We start from the raw sequence: 20,309 nt of genomic DNA on the forward strand, positions 1-20,309 counted from the left end.
TTGTTGGAGGCGGTTTTTCTGAAGCCTCTAGACTGTGACTGATGTTTAGGGGAAAATCTTAGATCGGACCATTGTTGTTGTTTTCCATATCTGTTTTCTCTTTGTTTGAAAGAGTTGTTGTTATGAAAGGAACGACCAGATGATTGACCCTGGTGGGAGGACTTTTTGTTGTCACGTCTATATGAGGATGGAAGCGTCTTCTTTTTGTCTTTAGTCTCGATGAGTATAAAGTCTAGTATATCACCAAAGAGTTTGGATCCCCCAAAGGGAGCCATTGTGAGGTTCTGTTTGGATCTGCCTTCTCTTTGGGCTCTAACACAAAGTTGGATGATGTGAAGTGAAGTGTCGGAAGTGAATGCCAGAACCCTCACTAGCTTATTTATACCCTGACAGAGCTTGGTGTCACCTTTGGGCACTAGCTGGATAAGGTCTTTGGCCCAGCCATAAGCAGCCCTCGAGAGGATAGAGACAGAAGATGAAGCGCTGATGGCTGTAGAAGAAGCTTCTTTTTACAGCTGATTCTGCTCTTTTGTCTTCTGGGATTTTTAGAGTGTCATCGCCATCTTTGGCGTAAATGGCTGAGGACATGAGAGCTGAGACGGGGGCATCAACCAAGGGGACTTGAAATTTTGACATCACTGAGGTTGATAAGGTGTAAAATTGTTTAACTGCTGAAGGGTTTGGTCTAACAACTGCGGGTTTGGACCACTCTTCTCTTACCACTCTCATAAAGTCAGCAGGAAATGGGACCTCTGTGCAAGGAGGACATGGACATGGGAAGGAGTCACCCTTTCCCTGAGGCAAATCAGTGTCTTGAACCTGAGTTGGTTTGGGTGGGTCAGACAATTCCAGAGCCTTAATGGCTTTTTAAGGAGAATGGAAAAATCATCAGCAGTAGATAGTCTGGCAGAAGAAGGAGGAAGGGGGGGTATCCATCTCCTCTTCTTCAGAAAGATCATTTTTACCCTCCTCAGAGACTGACTGTGACTGGGAGCTATCCATAAATTCATCTGAGAAAGTAGCAGTTTAGCTTTCTTGTAGTTTGACTGATGGCCACAAGATGTCGCCTTTCTCTTATGAGAAGCCTTAGAATGAATGAATTTGGCAGGCTTTTTCCCACCGCTTTTAATGGCTCTGTGGTGTTTGTGGAGCCTAGGTTTGAATTTGCCCCTCTCATTGGCTGGTATGGCCTCTGATGAAGATCTGGCTGGTACTGAAGAAGAGGGACAGTGAGCCCGGTGGGAGGAATCCCCGCGCCCCCTGACAGAGTCCCTGGGAGGATTTTGGGAAAGAGATAGGGCCGCTGGTACCCCGCTGGACATGGCCTGGGATTGGAGTGAGGGGGATGTGCCAGCCTCGGCCGCTATGGCAGACGCCTGCGCAGCGATTAGGGAGGCCAGAAGGGAGGAAATCTCGGGGGGAAGGTGAAGGGAGAGGCCACCGGGAGAGGCAGAGTGGGGCTACTTACATGCTTGATGGGCTCCACTGGCTGCACCAGCCCTTCCCGATCATGGGAAGGGTGCAAGTGGTGTGGCGCATCTGGGCTCAGAGACGAGGGTTCTCCCTCCTCTGGCTGCGCTGCTCTGGGGGTCCCCGCTTGCAGCACTGCGCGTTCTAGCCGCAGGACACCCTCAAACTGCGAGGATTCCCCAGACATGCAGGGGCTATCCTATGTGTCCTCCATGTTGTAGCTCCTGACTCCCTATCTAGTCCTGCACTCGGAAGGAAGGGAGGGAAGGAGAAGGGAAACAAGTTGTTTTTTTAAAGATGGAGAAGGGGAGAGAAAGAGGAAGAATGACCTATTTGGAGTAAGGCAGGAACAAGATTGGAAGGTCAGGAGCGTTCCCCCCCCCTTGACGTCACTTGCAACTTCCTTGTTCCTTCCTATTGGAGTGAGAGGAGGGAACTAACCCAATTGAGGATTCCCTCCCTCCATCACTGGAAAATAAGAAGGTTTAAAATAGCAACAATGTGATTTGTAGATACTGTAATTGTTGTAACTTATAAAGAGGAAGATTCAACTATTGGAGGGATAGGAAAAACAAACAAAAAGAATCTCATCAGAAGACTTTGGGAAGAAGGTTATTTGAACGGAAAATAAGGCAATATTTATTTCAACAGTGATAAGAAAATGAAGAAACTCAAGTTTATGTTTTTGTTTAAGCTATACTGCTGTAATATTGTGCTCAAGATACCCGAAAGACCGTATATTAATGTAATGGAACGAATAGATGACTTATGTTGTGTTTGTGGTTGTAAACTAGACTGTATATAGACTAAATAATTTTTTTAAAAAAATAACGTTATGATTATCCCACAATGTCACGTGACAATCGCGACTTCATGTGATAATCATAGTGTTATTGTGTTATATTGAGGGAGTATCTTGCTATGCTCCCCATCTTTTTTGCTCATGTAATAAAGTTCTTAGAGAATCTGAGAAATTGAATTAGCTTCAGCACCAACTATTCCAATAGATCCAGCAAAATAATACAGCCTCTATAATAAAAATTTAATTAAAACTACTAGAAGAATTTGGGATGCCATGTAGAATACTCAACAGTGCTCGGGTGCTACAATAAACTACAATTCCCAGGATTCCCTAGCTGTAAGCCAGGGCAATTAAAGCGGTGTCAAACTGGATTATTTGTGCAGTGTGTTTTGAACCTTAGAATGTTTTCCTCAAACTAGTGGCTTGTCAAGGACACTAGCTTCATTGCAACTTCATTAGGGAGGTTACTACCATTACGTGTGACTCTGGTTAGCACTCAGGCATTGTAGGGCCCATCTCCAATCATGCTCACTCCAATCCTTCAAGAAACCTTCAAAGAAAGCACTGGGCTTTCTTTCTTCTATGAAGACAAGAATTTTTCAGAAATGTAAAAACTAAATATAATCTAGCAAGATAGAACTAGAGAAGAGCTGAAGAAGAAATACCTGTCTTATGGAATTAGGTGGGGTCAGCACCAGGAGTGTGTGCTTCCCCACAAAAGGACACCCTGCTCTGAAATGCACGGGACAAATAAGGCATTATATGATGCATACCCCCAAAGCAGCCAGAAGCCACTTTGAGGCTATGCTAATGAGGGAAAAGCTGGCCCAAAAACAAGGAGATTAATCTGCTCCTGCTGGCAGCCCACTTTGGAAGCGGGCTGTGCAGTCACTGCAGTCCCGGCACAATCAGGGCCAGAGCACCCAGAAGCCACTCCTTCCGAGCCGTCTGCTTTGGCTCTCAGTCTAGTTAATATTCACCCTTGGCATCTATGGTCTGCAAAGTGACAAGAAATTAAGGCAAAAGAGACAGTGGGCGATCCTAATTCATTAAGAATAACCGAAAGACTAGAGGCTTCCTCTTCATCCTGCAATCAGAATAATTTTGGTCATCTTTAGGGCTTTCAAACTGATTACAAAAGTACCAAAATAAATCAGAAGAGCAAGCAAAATTCATTACTTGTAGATTTTTTAGAACATGCCAGCTAATGATGATACTGTTTTTATTCTTACCACGCGCCCCCTGCCCTTTCAATTTTCAATTAAAAGTTTAATAAAAATATGATAACTAGTGTGATGCTTCTTTTTTTGGTAGCAGTTGAATAAGTAAGATTGAAAACACTGAATTCTGAAATTTAGGAGAAACTTTCATAACATACTTTCTGTCTTTGTTACATATTTGGCTTATTATGATATACTACTTCATATTTGGTGTTTTTTAACCTGTTAGAAATTTAATATTTATAAAGAAAATTTAGATTTTGGATCACAAACAGGTATTTTTGTTAATATTTTGATACTGAAATAAATTTTGACAGCTTACCGGAACTGTAACAACTGGTCTTATCTGATGAGTTCCAGGAACTGGACAAACCAGTAGTGTCTCTGGCTTACTATAACAAAAGAGTTACTTTAGGTACATAGCAATAACTAATTATATAAAACCTATTACCTATAGTTTTAACTTTGGCCTGAATTCCTTTACAGTGTTGTCGTCCTAATTCAATTTACTTTTTCCTACACTTTTAAATAAAATTATTTGGTTTTTTAAAAAACTTACATTTCACATACATTAGGCACTTTAGCAAGTTTTTAGACATTAGTAATAAATTAAGTCCAAAATCATAAATAAGTTTGTTTGGTGGTAAACCTTGAGGTCAATAGGACTCATTCTTAAATAACAATGCACACAGCTCTGTTGCAAATTGAACATTAATTTGATGTTCTCCTATCTATACTATTTTTGAGAAGTTTTCCACTGAATATTCAATATGGAGGCAACACCCATATTTTAAACAGAAGAATATTTAAAACATGAATGTCAGATCATACCAAATACCTATCTCAGTGATGGTGAACCTTTTAGGAACCAAGTGCCCAAACTCAAAGGCATTCTGGCACCAGGTGTATTGGTGCTGAGGAGGAACCTCGGGGGGGGGGGGGGGTGCCCCTTGTGGGGTCCAGAGGGGGGCCGTCCCTCGGGGCAGTTAAAAGCCTGGGGGGGGGGGGGGGGGGGGGGGGAGGGAAGCCTGCCTGAATATTTTACAGTGCACCTGCTCCATACGCGGGTGTACCATACGTGGAAGCTGCGCTGTAATTAAATGAATAGGGTGTGTGCCCTTGGTGCACGCGCCCTGCACCGCCAAATAGAATGGGGCTTGTGCTTACACAGAATTTGCCTTACATGGGGGGGGGGTGGTCCGGAATGGATCCCCTGCGTAAGGAGAGGCTCCACTGTATTTTCTTATATCCCAATATAGGGATTCAAGGCGGCAAATAAGTATAAAGCAATACAATTTAAAAATAATACAAAATATTAAAATATATAAAAATAAAATTTAAAGGCTAAAGGCCCAGGAGGGTGGGGGAAGAGGAGGAAAAGGTGTTCGCCTATTCCTCCTCTTCCCCTGCCCTCACATCTCTCCGCGTGCCCTCCAAAATAGGTTCACCACCATGGCATTTTGTTTCAAAGTTGTCAAGTCTCAAAACATGGCATGAGTATGATAGCATCTCTTGCATATGTACTTAAGTAACTGGTTTGTTGCTGTGTGTCTTCAAATTGTTTCCAATGTATGGTGACGCTATAACACCATGTTGCTTCTCTAAGTAACTAGTATCCAAAATCATATAGCTTCTAATCCTAGAAACAGCATACAGTCATCAAGATGATGATGTTTATTTATATCCCACCTTCCTCCCAATAATGGAACTCAAGGCAGTTAAAAACACAATTTAGTTCTGATGTAGATTATATGCTATTTTAGGATAAGAAGCTATATGACTTTGAATACTGTTTCTATTCCTATCCTCATTCACCTTTTTTTCTAAGCTAACAAACCCCAATCATTATTACTCTCTCTGGCAGGGTAGCTTCTCCAGCTACCCTGTTATCTTGACTGCTCTTTTCTATACTTTTACCAGCTCTAAAATATATTTCCTGAAATGCAGCCAGTGACCATAACTGCATAAAATATTCCACGTGTGGCTGCACCACAGATTAGTATGAATAGATTATGATATTGGTAATTTAATTTTAGATTTCTTTCCTATTAATCCTCAAGATGGAATTTGCCTTTTTAACAACAGCCACACTCTGAGGACTCCTCCAAACTGTCCAAAGTTTTCAGTGAATGTCAGCAAATCCTGAAATGCTATTTCAGAATTTCACATCTTGTAAGTTATTTCTAAGCCCCCCTCCCCCCAATATATATACAAGATATGCAGGTCTAGATGCAGCATTATGTTGGTGCTGGAACACCCCTTCTGCAGCCTTTGTCATTGCCTCAAACTGGATTCATAGGGTTTCTTATCCCCCAGAGCTGGTTTTTGGGGTGCACAGGAGGCTGCAGTGGGGAAATGTTTTAGAAGGAAACAGCAGCTGTCATAGTGTGGTGTCTGTAAATATTATATGATAGGGGGGAAAAGACATGAAAAGAAGCAGAAGACAGTCTCTGTTCCAGGCAGAAATAACTATCATGCTTCTGTAGCCATCCACTATTAGCTGGCTTCTTTCTGCACCAATCAAGTAAATGGTATCTAATTATCATGGGTTTTTTTTTAAGTGCTTAACATTGATGTTTCTTTTTTCCACCCTAGCTCTTTTATGTATTTACTTTTACCTAATATGCATTCCTTACCTTTTATCAACAAGAGAACATAATGGAGGAGCATCCCATTCCACAAATGTGGTTCCTTCAAATTGTAAATATATCTAGACAAAAAAGAAGAAAAATGTAGAATATAAAGTAATTGTCATATTTGTATAAATACATAATTTATATAAAAATGGTAAATTACAATTCTAACCAAGTAAACTCACATTTATCTATTCACAAGTACATCCCATTTAATGTGATTTACTCAGAGATAAATGTACATAGAATAAATAAGTGCAAACCTTTTGCATATTAACTTAAAAGTGTTGCAGTTAACCAATTCATTGCTCACTAGACTGGAGTTTAAAGTTAAGGAAAAATACATTGTGCCACTGGTAGGAAAATGAAGGACAGATTGCATGCCCATAACTGTAGTTCTTCAAGAGGTCATCTTTGCACTCACACAAATGGGGTTATCCTGTGCCTGTGCAGAGCACCATTCAGAACTCCTAGAATCTAGCAGGAGCATTTTGGTGATAGTCCAGCCTACCTCCAGAAACCGTATATAAGGGCTTCCTGCCAAAACAGCCATTTCCATGATGCAGCCATCCATAGGGACTAGCAGGACACAACAAGGGGAGCATAGGCAGGGTTGCATGAGTGCACAGATGGCCACTCAAAGAACTACAGTTACAGGTATGCAACCTGACTTTCTTCTTCATGGTCTCTGTGCCTTTCACAAGTAGGAGACTAACAAGCTACACACAAGAAGGAGATGGGAGTGTTGTTGTAAACAAGTAAAAACTTTACTGAATATTAAGTGAAATGCAAAAAGATTAAACCTGAAACATGGGCATCATGCCTCCCACCCATACTAGGCAATGGTATCAAAATGGTTTCAAGGAAATAAAAGTTTCCTGAAACATGAAAATACAGTACAAAATTCAAAGTGCAAAAGAATATTCAAGACAAACTGGATTACAGTACAGCTATCCCAAAGGCAGTATCACTTCTAGACCTCAAATGTGAAGCACTGCAATGAGACAGGAAGTCTTTTCTCTGAGGAAGAATAGCATACAAAAAGTCATTGTGATGCCCCAAAAGGCTGTAGTCCTGTTAACCTAGAAGGCCAGAGCCCTCTGTAAGTGACAAAGCAATGAAGATCTGTTCAACATTATGATGCTGCAGTGGAGGGAAGTCCCTTATACAGGGTTGCTGGAAGTGGGTGGGACTAATGTCAAAAACAGTTTTCTAGGTTCTAGAAGTTTCTTAAAGGTGCTCTGTGCAGGTGCAGGACAACCCATTTGTGTGAGCACAGAGATCATGAAGAAGAACCACAGGATACAGGTTATTTCATCACTCCTTCCTGTTGAAGGCCATGACCCAGGAAGATGAAGAACAATACAACCAGTGAACAACCAGTTGTGCAGATGTCACAGGACAAGATTCTGCTACAGAATTCTGGGAACTGCAGTTTTGTGAGACATTTAGCCTTCTCTGTCAGAGAGATCTAGTACCACACCAAATACAGTAATGGGCAGGGGGAGATATGGCATGGGGAGTCAGCATTACTATTCTGGTAAAAGGGAGACCCACAAGATGCTGGTTACTCCTGAGCAGTTCCCCATTTCAAATAATCTGGATAGCTTTGGCAACAGGACCCCTGGACTGAAAATGCTGCTGTTCAACTCCAGATTGGTGAATGGTAAAGCATCACTGATCCAGCACTTAATCTTGGATGAGTGTGCCAACCTGGCTTGTTTTACAGAGACCTGGCTGGATGGAACTGAAGGTGGGTAGGTTAATCTCTCCCAGCTTTGTCCATCTGGGTTCTCTGTACAGCAACACGTGAGGTCCAAGGGCGGGGAGGCGGAGTTGCAGTGGTCTATTGGGATTCCCTTACCCTGTCTACTAGGTATGAGATAGTAGCAGCGAAGAAAGTGCCACCATTGCTTTTGCACACTGTCATGCAGGGGAGGTGTTCTGAGTTGTAGAGGCCTTTTACACTCTGGTTCATAAGAAGAAAATATAGACCCCTTGACAGCTTTCTGTGAAGAATTTGCAAGACATTTTGTAGACAAAATTGCTCAGATCCGCTGTGACTTGTAGTTGACATAGGTCTAGTGGATGTAATCTTGGCACATGCTTGTTCTATATTATTGAATACATTTCAATTTGTTCTGCCTGAGGATGTGGACAGGATCCTTGGAGAAGTGTGGGCCACCACGTGCATTTTGGATCCTTGCCCTTCCTGGCTTCAGAAAGCAGCCAGAGGAGGACTGGCTGAGTGGGTAAGGAGAGTGGTAAATCCCTCACTGCAGCAAGGGAGCTTTACTTCCTGCCTAAAGGAGGCTGTGGTGAGGCCATCATTGAAAAAGGCCTACCTGGAGGACTTCCGGTGATGGTAATGGCAGTGTGATGAGGACTTTAGCCACCTCCGCAAAGTCTTCACCAACGCCCAGCAAAGAGCAGGGGAAAACTGAATCAAACCCGCTTGAAATTTCGGCTTTGGTAGAAGCAGTTTAAAGGGCCCCACGAAGATTGGTTACCCATTTCCAGTGCTCCAAAGAAAAGAAGAATGAAAAGTGAAAGTGAGGAGGAATTGAGAGCCCAATCATCTCCTTCGGCCAGAGTCCCATTATTACTCATATTTGATATCAATCTAATATTAAAAGAGACACTAAGGTGAGAGACTGGTGAGTTACCTGTAAAGGCAACCACAAGGTGGAAATCTGGGCATAATCTGGTTGGTTCCAGCAAAAGAGGATGCAAGGCATCCACCATAAAGAGATTACCCAAGACATCAACATAATCCCTATTTTCTGTGGAGGGTGATGATGAAGGTGGGTGGGAGGTAGTACAGGGTTATGGCATACTTGTGCATGATGGTATACCTTTGCATGTTTTCACACATTTTGAGAAATTCTGCATGGTTTCGGTGCATAAATACCTTGAAAATCAAAACAGATTTTCTTTTTTTAAAAAACAAGAGTCAGGGGCTACAGCCCACACTTGGCCCAGTGCTGATACAGTATATCACATCAAGCTACTGCAGAAAGTTCAGATTATTAGATCTTCACCAGTGAAAATAGTGGAAACTATGTTTTCGATATTTTGACTTTTGACTGGTAACACTTACTACAGTTCTTGTAGAAAATATAAAATAGTCTCCCGTGCTCGTTTCATATCTGGAAGTAAAATAACGAAAAACATATATGAAATACAGTGGTCCCTTGGCTTACGTGGGGGATCTATTCCGGACACACACACACACACCCCACATAAACTGAATAATGCGTAAACTGAAGTCCCATTTGATTCCATTCATTCTCCTGTCAGGCGGCTTCTGCGTAAGCAGAAAGCCACATATGGTGTGCCCGCCTATAGCGCGGGCGCACTGTATATGTGTATACCTTCAGCCATCCCTCAAGCAGGCAGTAGATTTCCAGACAGTAATCCCGCGTTTAAATTTCTTTAATGCGCTCTACATGGGGCTACCTTTATACCAAGTTCAGAAGCTTCAATGGGTGCAAAATGTGGCAGCCAGATTGGTCACTGGAACATCTAGGTCTGACCATATAACACCAGCATTAAAATCTCTTCATTGGCTGCCGATTAGCTTCCGGGCGCAGTATAAAGTGTTGGTTATTACCTTTAAAGCCCTACATGGCTTGGGCCCGAGTTACTTGAGGGAACGCCTCTTCCTACACAATCTGCCCTGCACTCTCAGAATACTGTATCTGAGAAGAATTTATTAGATCATGTAAAGACCAGGTTAACAACAACTTCCCATAGAACATTCACTGCCGTAGCCCCTAAATTGTGGAATGGCTTGCTGGAGGAGATCCGTCTCATCACCACCTGAGATGCCTTTAAGAAGGCACTTAAGACAGATCTCTTCCGGCAGGTGTATCCATCCAGTATGTTATAAGAGATCTAAAAATGCTCCACCCCCATTCATAATGATTTGTGTATTGTATTGATAGTGGCGTGGTTGTTTTACTGAGTGTATTTTATATGATACTGTAGCTTTTATTGTTGTAATGTTGTTTTTATTGCTGTAATTCCGCCACAATCCGTGGGGAGAGGCAGGAAATACACTGTAAATTATTATTATTATTATTATTATTATTATTATTATTATTATTATTAAAACAATAGGATAAAATAGGAGAGGTAAATTAGCCCAGGTTATAGATAGAAATGTTAAAATTCCAGAAATTTCTAGGACTCCAAATAGGCTCTATTCCCTTAAGATTCACTTTGAGTCTTCTGCCATGTCACTCTAGTCTCTGTCTCACTCACTTTATCACCATCAACTCCCTAGAGAACCAGGGGGCTGGTTTGGCTCCATTCCATAAGAGGGGACACTCAGGGGAGATTGTGCCCACCACTCTGGCTATTTCCCTGTTCTAAAGGTCAGCCAGAGCTTTAACAGAATCGCCTGCCAAGGTGACAGGAAACTCCCCAAGAGCCCTCAGGAATCCATCTGGATCCGTCAGCCTCCTGGGGTGGACAATCCTAATTGGTTCCCCACCTCTGAAGAGGTCCTGAGTCCCAGTGAGTCTAAACCTGACCAGAAAATGATCTCTCCATGACAATGGAACTGTGGAGAGTTCTGCCACACCAAGATCATCATCACTAACCCAGCACAGAAAAAAAAAGGTCCAGAGAGTGTCCAACAGCATAAGTAGGGCCAGATACCACTTGGGACAGCCTCATGTTTGTCATGGAAGCCATGAAGTCCTGAGTCATTCCTGAAAGGGCAGTCTCAGTTTGGATGTTGAAGACCCCCAGGACTACTAGATGAGGAGACTCCAACACCAACCCTGAGACCACCCCAGGTAGAAGGGAGACTGTTAAGCAGCAGAGTGGGCAATACACCAACAGAATCCCTATTCTGACCTGGCTACCCACCTTTAAATAAACACACTCAAAACCAGTAAACTGCATGAGGGGGCATCTGGTCAGGGGGATGGAATCACGATACACCAGTGCAACTGTACCTCGCTACCCCCAGGTATTGTCTGCTGCTGCACAGAAAATCCTGTTGGGCAAAACTGAGAGGTTAACACCCCCCCCCCAGCATCATCCAATCAGATCTCTGTAATACAGGCCAGGTCAGTATGTTCATCCAAGATCAAGTCCTGTATGGCAGTTGTTTTACTATTCACTGATACAGCATCTAGCAGCAACAGGGGGGCGCTGCCACCAAGGCTGTCCACACTAATTTAGTGGGGAGACAGTTTGGGGACCACAAGCACCTTCTTGTGTTCTTCTCTTCCATTATATTTTAATTGTCTCCTCCCTCTGTATCTCCATCTGCCCTGAATGAATATTATAATAATAATTATTATTTTAAAAAATAAATCTGTGGATGGTTCAATCTCTGGACGCACAATCCACGGATACAGAGGGCCAACTGTAGTATTTCCATTAGTCACAGAGCACCCCGATTCTTAGTATGAACTTCCTTTTTATTTCTCAGATACTATGGAAGATGTCTTTTCTATTTATTTTTTTTGTCATCTTCCATTTATTTGCATTGATTATTATATTAATTCTCTTTGTTTTTATGCACAAGTTACTGAACAGTTGCATTCAGGTTTTTGGCCCTGTTTTTGTCACCTTTTACTTCCGCTTCTCTCCTGCTCTTAACTGTTTGACCTGATTTATTTGTCAACCAGTGAGGATTTTCTTTCTTTTCGGCTTTGTTTTCTTCTCTATTGCATTGGTTGCCTGAAGAATGTGTTTGTAATCAGCAAACTACTGGCCTCACAAAAGTTGCTTTCCTACTTTGTTTCTTGATCTTAGGCCGGATTCTCCAATGATGTTCGGTTCTCTTTTGATTCCTATTTTTGCATTCCAATCACTTATGATTATCAGCATGTCCTGTTTGGGTGTATAATCGGTTTCCTCCTGGACTACAGCAGATAATCTTTTAATTTTTTCCCTCTTCTTGAATTATGGCTGCATTGATGGGCTTTCCCTAAAGTCTTGATATTATTTGGTCAGACTTTCCATTTTATCCACTGACTGCTTTTGCTGCATCTGTCCTTAGTATTAATGCTACTCCGTTTTTTCTTAAATCTTCATTTCCTGTTATTATAGGAATGGACATATCCTATTCCTGTCCACTTTGGCTCACTCACCCCAAGTATTGCAACATTTATACACCCCATTTTTTTTTGTCCTACAACGTCTATCTTCTCCTGATTCTACTTCTCCCATTCCATGTGTGTTGTGCAATACAGTATTTAATTTATATTCTGCTTTTCTCCTAGATGAGACCCAAAGATAGACTTGCTTACTGGTGACAGCAAACACCAAATTTCTGGTCCATGTCTTCGAGTGATTTCATGTAGATGTTAAACAGCATGTCTTCTAACCTGGGAATCTCATCTTCTAGCACCAGCAGCTTCCTTTTGGAATGTTTCATAGGGTTTTCATGGTAAATGATGTTCAGAAGTGGTTTACTGGTGGCTAGCTCTGTGCAATACAAACTCCTTCAGAGTTAGCTCAAATGCCCCTGCCATTGTCTCAGTGTCAAACCCCCCCCCCACTTCCCAGTAACTGTTTGGCACATTTAGTCTAGCTCAACAAAAGTTTGATGTGAGAGATCCTACCAGAAACTGCAAGGCCAAGCAGACGGGACAGTAGGAGAGGCCAGAGGCTGATCCCATCCTAATTGCCACAGGACTGCAGCAACCAGACGCAATGATCCTGAGGGTGGCTGCTGCTACGGTCCTGAATGGGCTGAGAAAAGGAGTGGTAAGAAACCGCTCCTTTTGTGGCCGGTTTTGGGCTGTGTCTGGAGGCCCCAGCATGGCCTCCAAGCAATCATGTGCATGCCCAACCCACGGATTAGTCCGACGGCGGCCCTTTTGGGCCGTCTGTTTGAGGCTGTGTTAGCCCCCATCACAACCTTTTGCCTCATGGGAACATACAATACCATCACTAGGGAAAGGTAAGGCCATGGCGGGAGGGGGTTCGAACAGAACAGAACTTTACAAATGCTTATATAATAGGTAGTTGGAGCCCATAAGAAAAAAACATGTCAGATATTTAGAGAATGTATAAATGTTTATCTTTTGTTCCATGTGCCAAGAGTCCACTTTGGGAGAATGGCAGCAAATTACAAGGGCAAATTGTAGTGTTTTTAGATTGTATATCGTTTATACTGTTTTTAGGTTAGGGATTGGGATTGAGAATTTTACTTGTTTTGTTTGTTTATTGCTATATAATCTGCTTTGTTAATTTTATTGCTGCTGTGCACTGCTATGTATTTTTTGCTATTTATTGATATTGTGAATTGTTTCATTGTGTATGTATTGTTTCATTACTTTATTGTTATTGTTTATTTGCTTTGTACCATCTTTACTGTTGTAACCCGCCCTGATTCCTTGCGATTGGGCGGGTTATAAATAAATTATTATTATCATTATTATTAAATAAATAAATAAGAAGGAAGATCTAGAGTTTTGGTATTTAAGGAAAATATAAACGTAAAGGCATAACAATGCAAACAACAGAGACTACGAAGAAGAACCACTAGAGAATAACTGAAGCAAAGAGTAGAAATAAATGCTCAGTGTTGGAGACACACGAACAGTAGAGTTTCTCGGTAGTTTGCATTGGGATCAATGCATTTTAACTTACCACCAGTAAAGATGAGCAGGGCCTGAAACAGATGGGCTGAAAAATGCAGGCTGTGGCCATGCTTCTGCAGTTCATGCCAGGGCTTCAGCAAGAGCATGTGCCTGGCTCTGATCTGGAATTCCCCAGGATTAAAATGGTGCGCAGGGAGCGCATGCCCATTCTAATCAATGGGCTTTGAATATACGCAAATGTCTATTTTCACAGGTGGGTCCAGAACGAACCATAACAAAAACGGAGGGATGACTGTACACTTGTCCCTCCATATTTGCTAGGGTTAAGGGCACAAGACCCCTGTGAATATCCAAAAGCCGCAAATAACAAAAACACTATTTTTACCCGAGGGGACACCTCTCTAGGAATCTCTAGGTCCTCCAGTGCAACTCTGTGGTCAACGTCCAACAGACACAGACCACAGAACAGCACTGGAGGAGCTACAGCTGCCTAGTAATCTCTAGGTCTTTCAGTGCAACGTTTTAGTTAAAGTTGACCATAGAGTTGCACTGGAGGACCTAGATATTCCTAGAGAGAACATATTAATCAAATCCATGGATAACCAAACCCGCAAATATCAAAGCCACAAATATGTTGGGATGAGTGTGTATACACAGATATAAATTCACTTAATAAGCTTATTTGCAGCTGTATTATGTCTACTCGTTTTAGTATATACTCAACCATATATGTTATATGTATGTGTTGTGATATGGTACGTTTCTCGAATGTCTGACTTTTGGCACGCTTTAACTCTTTGTTTGGTTCTTGGCTAAGGAATTCTGGGAGTTGGAGTTTGTTGTGGGCCCCACAACAAACTCCAACTCCCAGAATTCCTTAGCCAAAAGTCAGACAAAGTTAAAGCGGTGCCAAACCGGGTTATTTCTCCTTTGTGGATGCAGCCCAACACTCCAAATCACTGAGCCATGCTATCTCCTCTCGGTGCCCGCAACAAAGCCTTCACTCCCGTACCTCCACACCGCCCCGCATGTGTTGACCAACCACCACAGACAAAGGGGCGCAAGCGGGGACGAAAAGCCCGCCATCGCCGCCGTCCAATCATAAGCGCTCCCCAACCGTCGCTCATTATTAGTTAACCGCCGCCGCCTCGCGCTCTAGCCCCGCCCCCTCCTTCCCTCTCGCGCGCCGCCATTGGTTAGCGCTGTTTCCTCGCGCCACTGAGGCGACGACGAGGCCAAAGCCACACAACTTCCTTTCCCGGCATGCCCCGCCACAGGCAGACTCTTTCTTCTCTCTGCCTCAGAGGAGGCCAGATGGCAACCCCTTTGTACTTATGAGGGTCGCCATAAGTTAAAAATGACTCCAAGGCACACAAGTCCGCAGAAACAGAGAGTTCACAGACCCTATATAATAGGCTTTTATACTCTTTTAAAGCCTCGCCGTTCCACTTTTAACGGCTCTGACTGCCTCCTGTTGCTTTCTGGGGCTTGTAGTCCAGTGAGGCCTCAGCTCTCTCTCTGAGAATTGTAAACGTTTCCTCTTTAAACTGCAAATCCCAGGATGCAACGGGAGGCAGCCGGTGGAATAGCCGCGCGATAAGAGTGTAGTAGTGCTTCAGAATAGGTCTAAAAGAGCAAGAAAAGGAAGAATAAGTTAATTGAGAGTAGGGTCCAAGACACACTGCAGAAATAATCCAGTCTGAGGCCGCTTTAACTGCCCTGGCTGAATGCTAGGGAATCCTGGGAACTGTAGTTTTGTGAGACATTTAGTCTTCTCTGTTAGAGAAGGAATTTAAATTGTGAAAGAAGGTGACTGTTGATCCAAACACTGCAGGAATAACCCAGTTTGAGAGCCCCTGGTTCAATGCTATGGAATTCTGGGAACTGTAAATTTGTGAAACATCTGTCAGAGAGCTCTGGTGCAATTTCCAGGATTTTCCTAGCACTTGAGCCAAGGCAGTTAAAGCTGTCCCCAACTGGATTGTTTCTGCAGTGTGTTTTGGATTTAGGGATACTTATGACTGACCAGTCCATAAAGGAGGTTCTCGAAGAGAAGTGTGGTTGAAAGTATATAGATGAGATAAAAGAGAAGTTGAGGAAAGTCTTGATTTAATAAAATGGGTTTGGAGTACCACTGAACTAATGGTACAAGGAGGCCAGAAATCAAATGGAAACAGTGGAAGTAAAGCAAAGTAGGATGTTTTACCTCTTACTCCTGGTGCAAAAACATGGAGGCTTCTTGAAAAATCCGTTGTCGTCTGCCTACAAGAGGCCTGTGGCCTGACAAGAATGGAGACATATTGGGCTTCAAGAGAAGAGTCCCATTGATGTGTCAATAGACTTTTTATTTAAATGTCCTGGACTTTGTTAAACTCCCAGTTCCCACACGGCCAGGAGAAGGAGCCAGCCTGCCAAATTTACCCTCCCCATATCACCTAAACTAGGGACAGAAACAACAAAATGCAGGCATCTTACTAACATCTCCATTTTATTTGGTTTGTAACATCTTGCCCGATGAAGAAGCCCGTGGAGCTTCAAAAGCTTGCAACAAGTATATTTTGTGTTTCGGTTGGCCAATAAAGGTATCACTGTTTGGTGGCCTTTTGATCTATATAGTTTGTATGAAGGAAGAAGAGCGCAGCATGAAGCAAAGTTGAGTGATAGGAAGATTAGATTGGAGAAGAACGGAAGGGAAAGGTAGTACAATGGAATGTAAGAGTATAGCTATGTTCATTGTTTCAATGTGTTGATATTTATTTGATTATTATATGTATTTATATAATCCCACCCTTCTCCCAAGAATGGGACTCAGGGCAGCTTACAACATTAAAAACAACACAGTTTAAAAAAGGATACAAAAATAATACATTAACATATTACTAAACTACTACAATAAAATTTTAAAAAGAAGACAAAAATGTCTACAATTCATTAAAACAATATAATAGCTGGCAAAGGCGGTTCAACCCGATGGCATTATGATGACGCCAAGGCCCTTTTTGAAAATGGGTTTGTATGCAGATGAGGGGGCGGGTCTATCGGAATGACGTCACAGAGAGGCCACTGGGCCTGGGAAAGGTGCATCATGGGAAAGGTAGTTCAACCCTCGAACATGATGACGCAAAGGCCCTTTTTATAAAATGGATGTTTAACTACAACTCATTGTATGCAGATGAGGAGGCGGGTCTCTGGGAAGGATGTCAAGGAAGGACCAATAGGAGGCGGCGGCGGCTGGAGCAGGAGGCTCCGCTGGATGCGGATGCGGCAGCGGCGGCGTCTCCTCCTTGGGCGCGAGGAGGAGGAGGAGGAGGAGGCGGGGAAGAAAGAGCCGGCGGAGTCGGGCGCGCCTTCGCTGCTGCTGCTGCTGCTGCTTCCTCCTCGTCGTCCTCGCATGTGTCTTGGGCGCAGGAGGGAAGCCTTCTTCGCCCGCAGCGGGAGCCATGTCTGAAAGCGTCCCCAACGGCGGCAGCGCCTCCCGGCACCCGGGCAACAAAGTGACGGTGGTCCTGGGGGCCCAGTGGGGCGACGAAGGCAAGGGGAAGGTGGTGGATCTGCTGGCGCAGGACGCGGACATCGTCTGCAGGTGCCAGGTGAGGCCGGGGCTGGAGTCACCTTGAGAGGTGCATCCGCACCGGAGGAGAGAGAAGAGAGAGAGAACCCGGTCTGGCGCCGCTTTAACGCTTTCTCTGCCGCGGCAGAATGTCAATTTAATAATCATCATATAAAATGGCGGGATATATATATATATATATATATATATATGTATATATATTATAAAGGTGGGATTATAAATATAATAATATTAATACTATAAAAGGGCGGGAAATAAATATAAGAATAATGTAAAAGAGCGGATTATTATTATTATTATTATTATTATTAATTTCCACAGCCGCCGCAGTTAAAGCGGTGTCGAACCGGGTTATCTATCCCTGATGCGTGCGGACGCCGCCGCCGCCGCCGCCTTGGAGGGAGGCCTTTTCTTTCCCTCCCGCCGCTGCGGTCTCCATGGCAACTGCCGCCCTCGGCTTCCCGGAGGGAGAGGCTCGGGGACCGGCTCCGGGGACTCGGCTTTTGAGTGGGCAGGAAAGGGCCTCGTCGTGGCGGGCATTTCCCGCCCTCAGAGGCCAAGATGGTCCCTCCGAGGCCACCAAGGAGGACCCAGGCACCACAAAATGGAGGACCTGCCACGAGGAAAATGTCGGACCCGGCCCCAGCCCAAACCTCAAGGCTTTGACCCCATGAAACGGCCTGGACCATGGCCCCCAAAATGCAGCCCTTTCAGAGGATCTTTTTGGACTGCAGCTCCCAGCATCCCGGGCCATTGGCCGACGTGGCTGAGGCTTCTGGGAGCTGTAGTCCAGAACCCCTGAAAAGGCACACTTTGGGGACCACTGGTCTAGATAATATTAACAAGTGATCTGATGGCTGAGCTGCTGAGCATCCGACCTGTTTTGGGGAAAGACCTCTTCTCCAAGATGGAAGCAGGCTGTGTGTGTCTTTACCTTCACGCCTCTGGGCCCTGCTCAAAATGGAGGACGTTTGGGGATCCCTCCTCCTGGACACAAGGACAGGATCCTGAATGAATGAATGAATGAATGAATCCCATTGTGGAGAAAGGCAGGACATAAGCGCCTTGAAATAAATAAACAAAGAAGGAGGGGATGTAGGACATGGCCTGGGAAAGAAGGACAAGTATGGTCACCCTGCATGTAAGTGTAAATCCATGCTTCTTTGTCATGCCCCAAATGGAGGAGGTTTTGGAATCTCTCCCGGACACAAGGTGGAAATGTATTATGCCTCCTGGAAAAGGAGGATGAAGTCTGGTCACCTTGCGTTTCACTGTAAATTAATGCTCAAAATGGGGGCCGTGTTGGGATCCCTCCTGGACAGAAGAAGGTTGGAATGTAGGCAGGTGACCAGACGCCTCCTCCTTTTCCAGGACAGGCCCTGCCTTTCAGTCTTCTATCCAGGAGGAATTCCAAAATGTCCTCCCTTTTGAGAATGGCTAAGGAGCAGGAATTTCCATTTCAATGAGTGTTTTCAGCTTTTGTTTGGTCATTTTTCTTGAACGTTCTCCGCTTTGTGGTGCCTGGTCCTCCTTTGTGGTTAAGGACACCTGGTCACCCTGAATGTCGGAGGTGTCCAGGGAAAGGAGGATGTGTCTGCTCACCCTGCGCCTGAGGGAGGCTGGAGGATGACTGTGTTGTTCCTCAGGTCAGCTGCCTTCTCACAAACTGTGAGGCTCTGTCTGAGACAGGGACACCTTTTAGGGGCAAAGCCTTCCTTGCCAAGAGTGAGAGAAGGAAGCCTTTGCCCTTCTCTTCCTTTGGCCTCCCATCCCGGGCAGGAGAACAACAGACATCCCTCAAGTGTTTGGTGCCTATGATCTACAGCAGGGTGACCAGATGTCCTCACTGCAAAGGAGCACCAGGCACCACGAAATGGAGGACACCCAAGGAAAAATGGAGACCATAACCAAAATAAAAGCTCAAAACACTTGTGCTTCTTGGTCATGCTCAAAATGAAGGACATTTTGGAATTCCTCCTGGACTGAAGGTTGGAATGTAGGACAGGTCCTGGAAAAGGAGGATGTCTGGTCAACCTGGTCTGTGGTAAAGAAAGCCCCCCCCCCCCCGTAAATGTTCATTTGTTGTTCGAAAGGTGTGGTTGATATGCCTTAGGAATTGAGTCCTGCCTCTTTTTTCTAAGTAATCTAATGTGTCTGTGGTGGAGGGGGGTCGCGCTCATGTACGCTCATGATGGTGTTGTATAAATTATGCAACAGAAATAGCCTTAGTTCATTTGAAAATAATAGTTAAAACACCTAAGTGGTTTTCCTGGAAATAGACCTCACAGTCTCTTAGCCTCAGAGAAGGGCGATGCAACCCCCTTTCCGAAGAAACTTGCCAAGAAAATCCTGTAACAGGGCCATTAGAAACGATTCGAAGGCACACAACATCACAGGGAGTTCACAGATCCTGAAATAGTCTACATGTTATCATTTGGGTAGGAGAGCACCAATGATCATCAGGTGCTTTAGGCTATAATTCAGAGGAAGGAACTGAGTATCCCTTGCCTAAGAAAACCCTATGAAATTCTTATGGGGTCACAATAACTGGACAGGTGACTTGAAGTTTATGCACACACACACACTCTCTCTCTCTACAGCTGAATTATTTCCAAAAGGTATGTAGAGTAGGAAGAGCACTGAGTGTGCAGTACATACATAGGAGACTTGTTTTTTATCTTATAGCTGTAGCCTCTTGTACTGCATTAGATGTTCTTTCTCTAGCCTTCAGATATGACAAGAGGGAGAGATGGATGCAGAAGAAGACCTATTAAAAGTGTAGAACTCCATACCTCTTTAGGTCTTTGTGTATACAGTAGTTTGCATTGTGGGTATTTCAAACATGCTCATCATTCCCTCCCTAACTGTCATCGTTCGGCCTCTGAGGGAGAGAGAAGGCTGGCCCAGTACCATCAGAGGCCGGCCTGAAGACAGAGGCTCCTCCCTCCCTAACTGTCATCTTTTGGCCTCTGAGGGAGAGAGAAGGCTGGCCCAGTACCATCAGGGACTGGCCTGAAGAAAGAGGCTCCTCCCTCCCTAACT

At 44.0% G+C, this 20,309-nt stretch overlaps 2 protein-coding genes across 5 annotated transcripts in view; one reads left to right on the top strand and one right to left on the bottom strand.

Annotated features, from left to right (window-relative positions):
* The window catches only part of CATSPERE (catsper channel auxiliary subunit epsilon), a 120,878-nt gene extending 106,049 nt beyond the window's left edge, over positions 1-14,829 (bottom strand). The window contains exons 1-4 of the mRNA XM_042456618.1: positions 14,709-14,829; positions 9,226-9,274; positions 6,129-6,202; positions 3,815-3,884 (exon numbers count right to left, since the gene is read on the bottom strand). Coding sequence (XP_042312552.1) covers positions 3,815-3,884; positions 6,129-6,202; positions 9,226-9,274; positions 14,709-14,782 — 267 coding nt within the window. The 5' untranslated portion in view covers positions 14,783-14,829. The remainder of the gene's footprint in view (positions 1-3,814; positions 3,885-6,128; positions 6,203-9,225; positions 9,275-14,708) is intronic.
* Positions 14,830-16,983: 2,154 nt separating this feature from the next.
* The window catches only part of ADSS2 (adenylosuccinate synthase 2), a 45,555-nt gene continuing 42,229 nt past the window's right edge, over positions 16,984-20,309 (top strand). For 3 of the 4 annotated variants that reach the window (XR_006100541.1, XR_006100542.1, XM_042438012.1), the window contains exon 1: positions 16,984-17,286. Coding sequence is in view for 2 of the 4 variants with exons in the window: in XM_042438012.1 (XP_042293946.1) it covers positions 17,137-17,286 (150 nt within the window). In the remaining 2 variants the exon portion in view is untranslated. The remainder of the gene's footprint in view (positions 17,287-20,309) is intronic. The other variant, XM_042438004.1, reaches the window with a different exon arrangement.

This window comes from Sceloporus undulatus, chromosome 1 (genome assembly GCF_019175285.1).
Source record: "Sceloporus undulatus isolate JIND9_A2432 ecotype Alabama chromosome 1, SceUnd_v1.1, whole genome shotgun sequence".
In the NCBI taxonomy this organism is placed as follows: Eukaryota; Metazoa; Chordata; class Lepidosauria; order Squamata; family Phrynosomatidae; genus Sceloporus; species Sceloporus undulatus.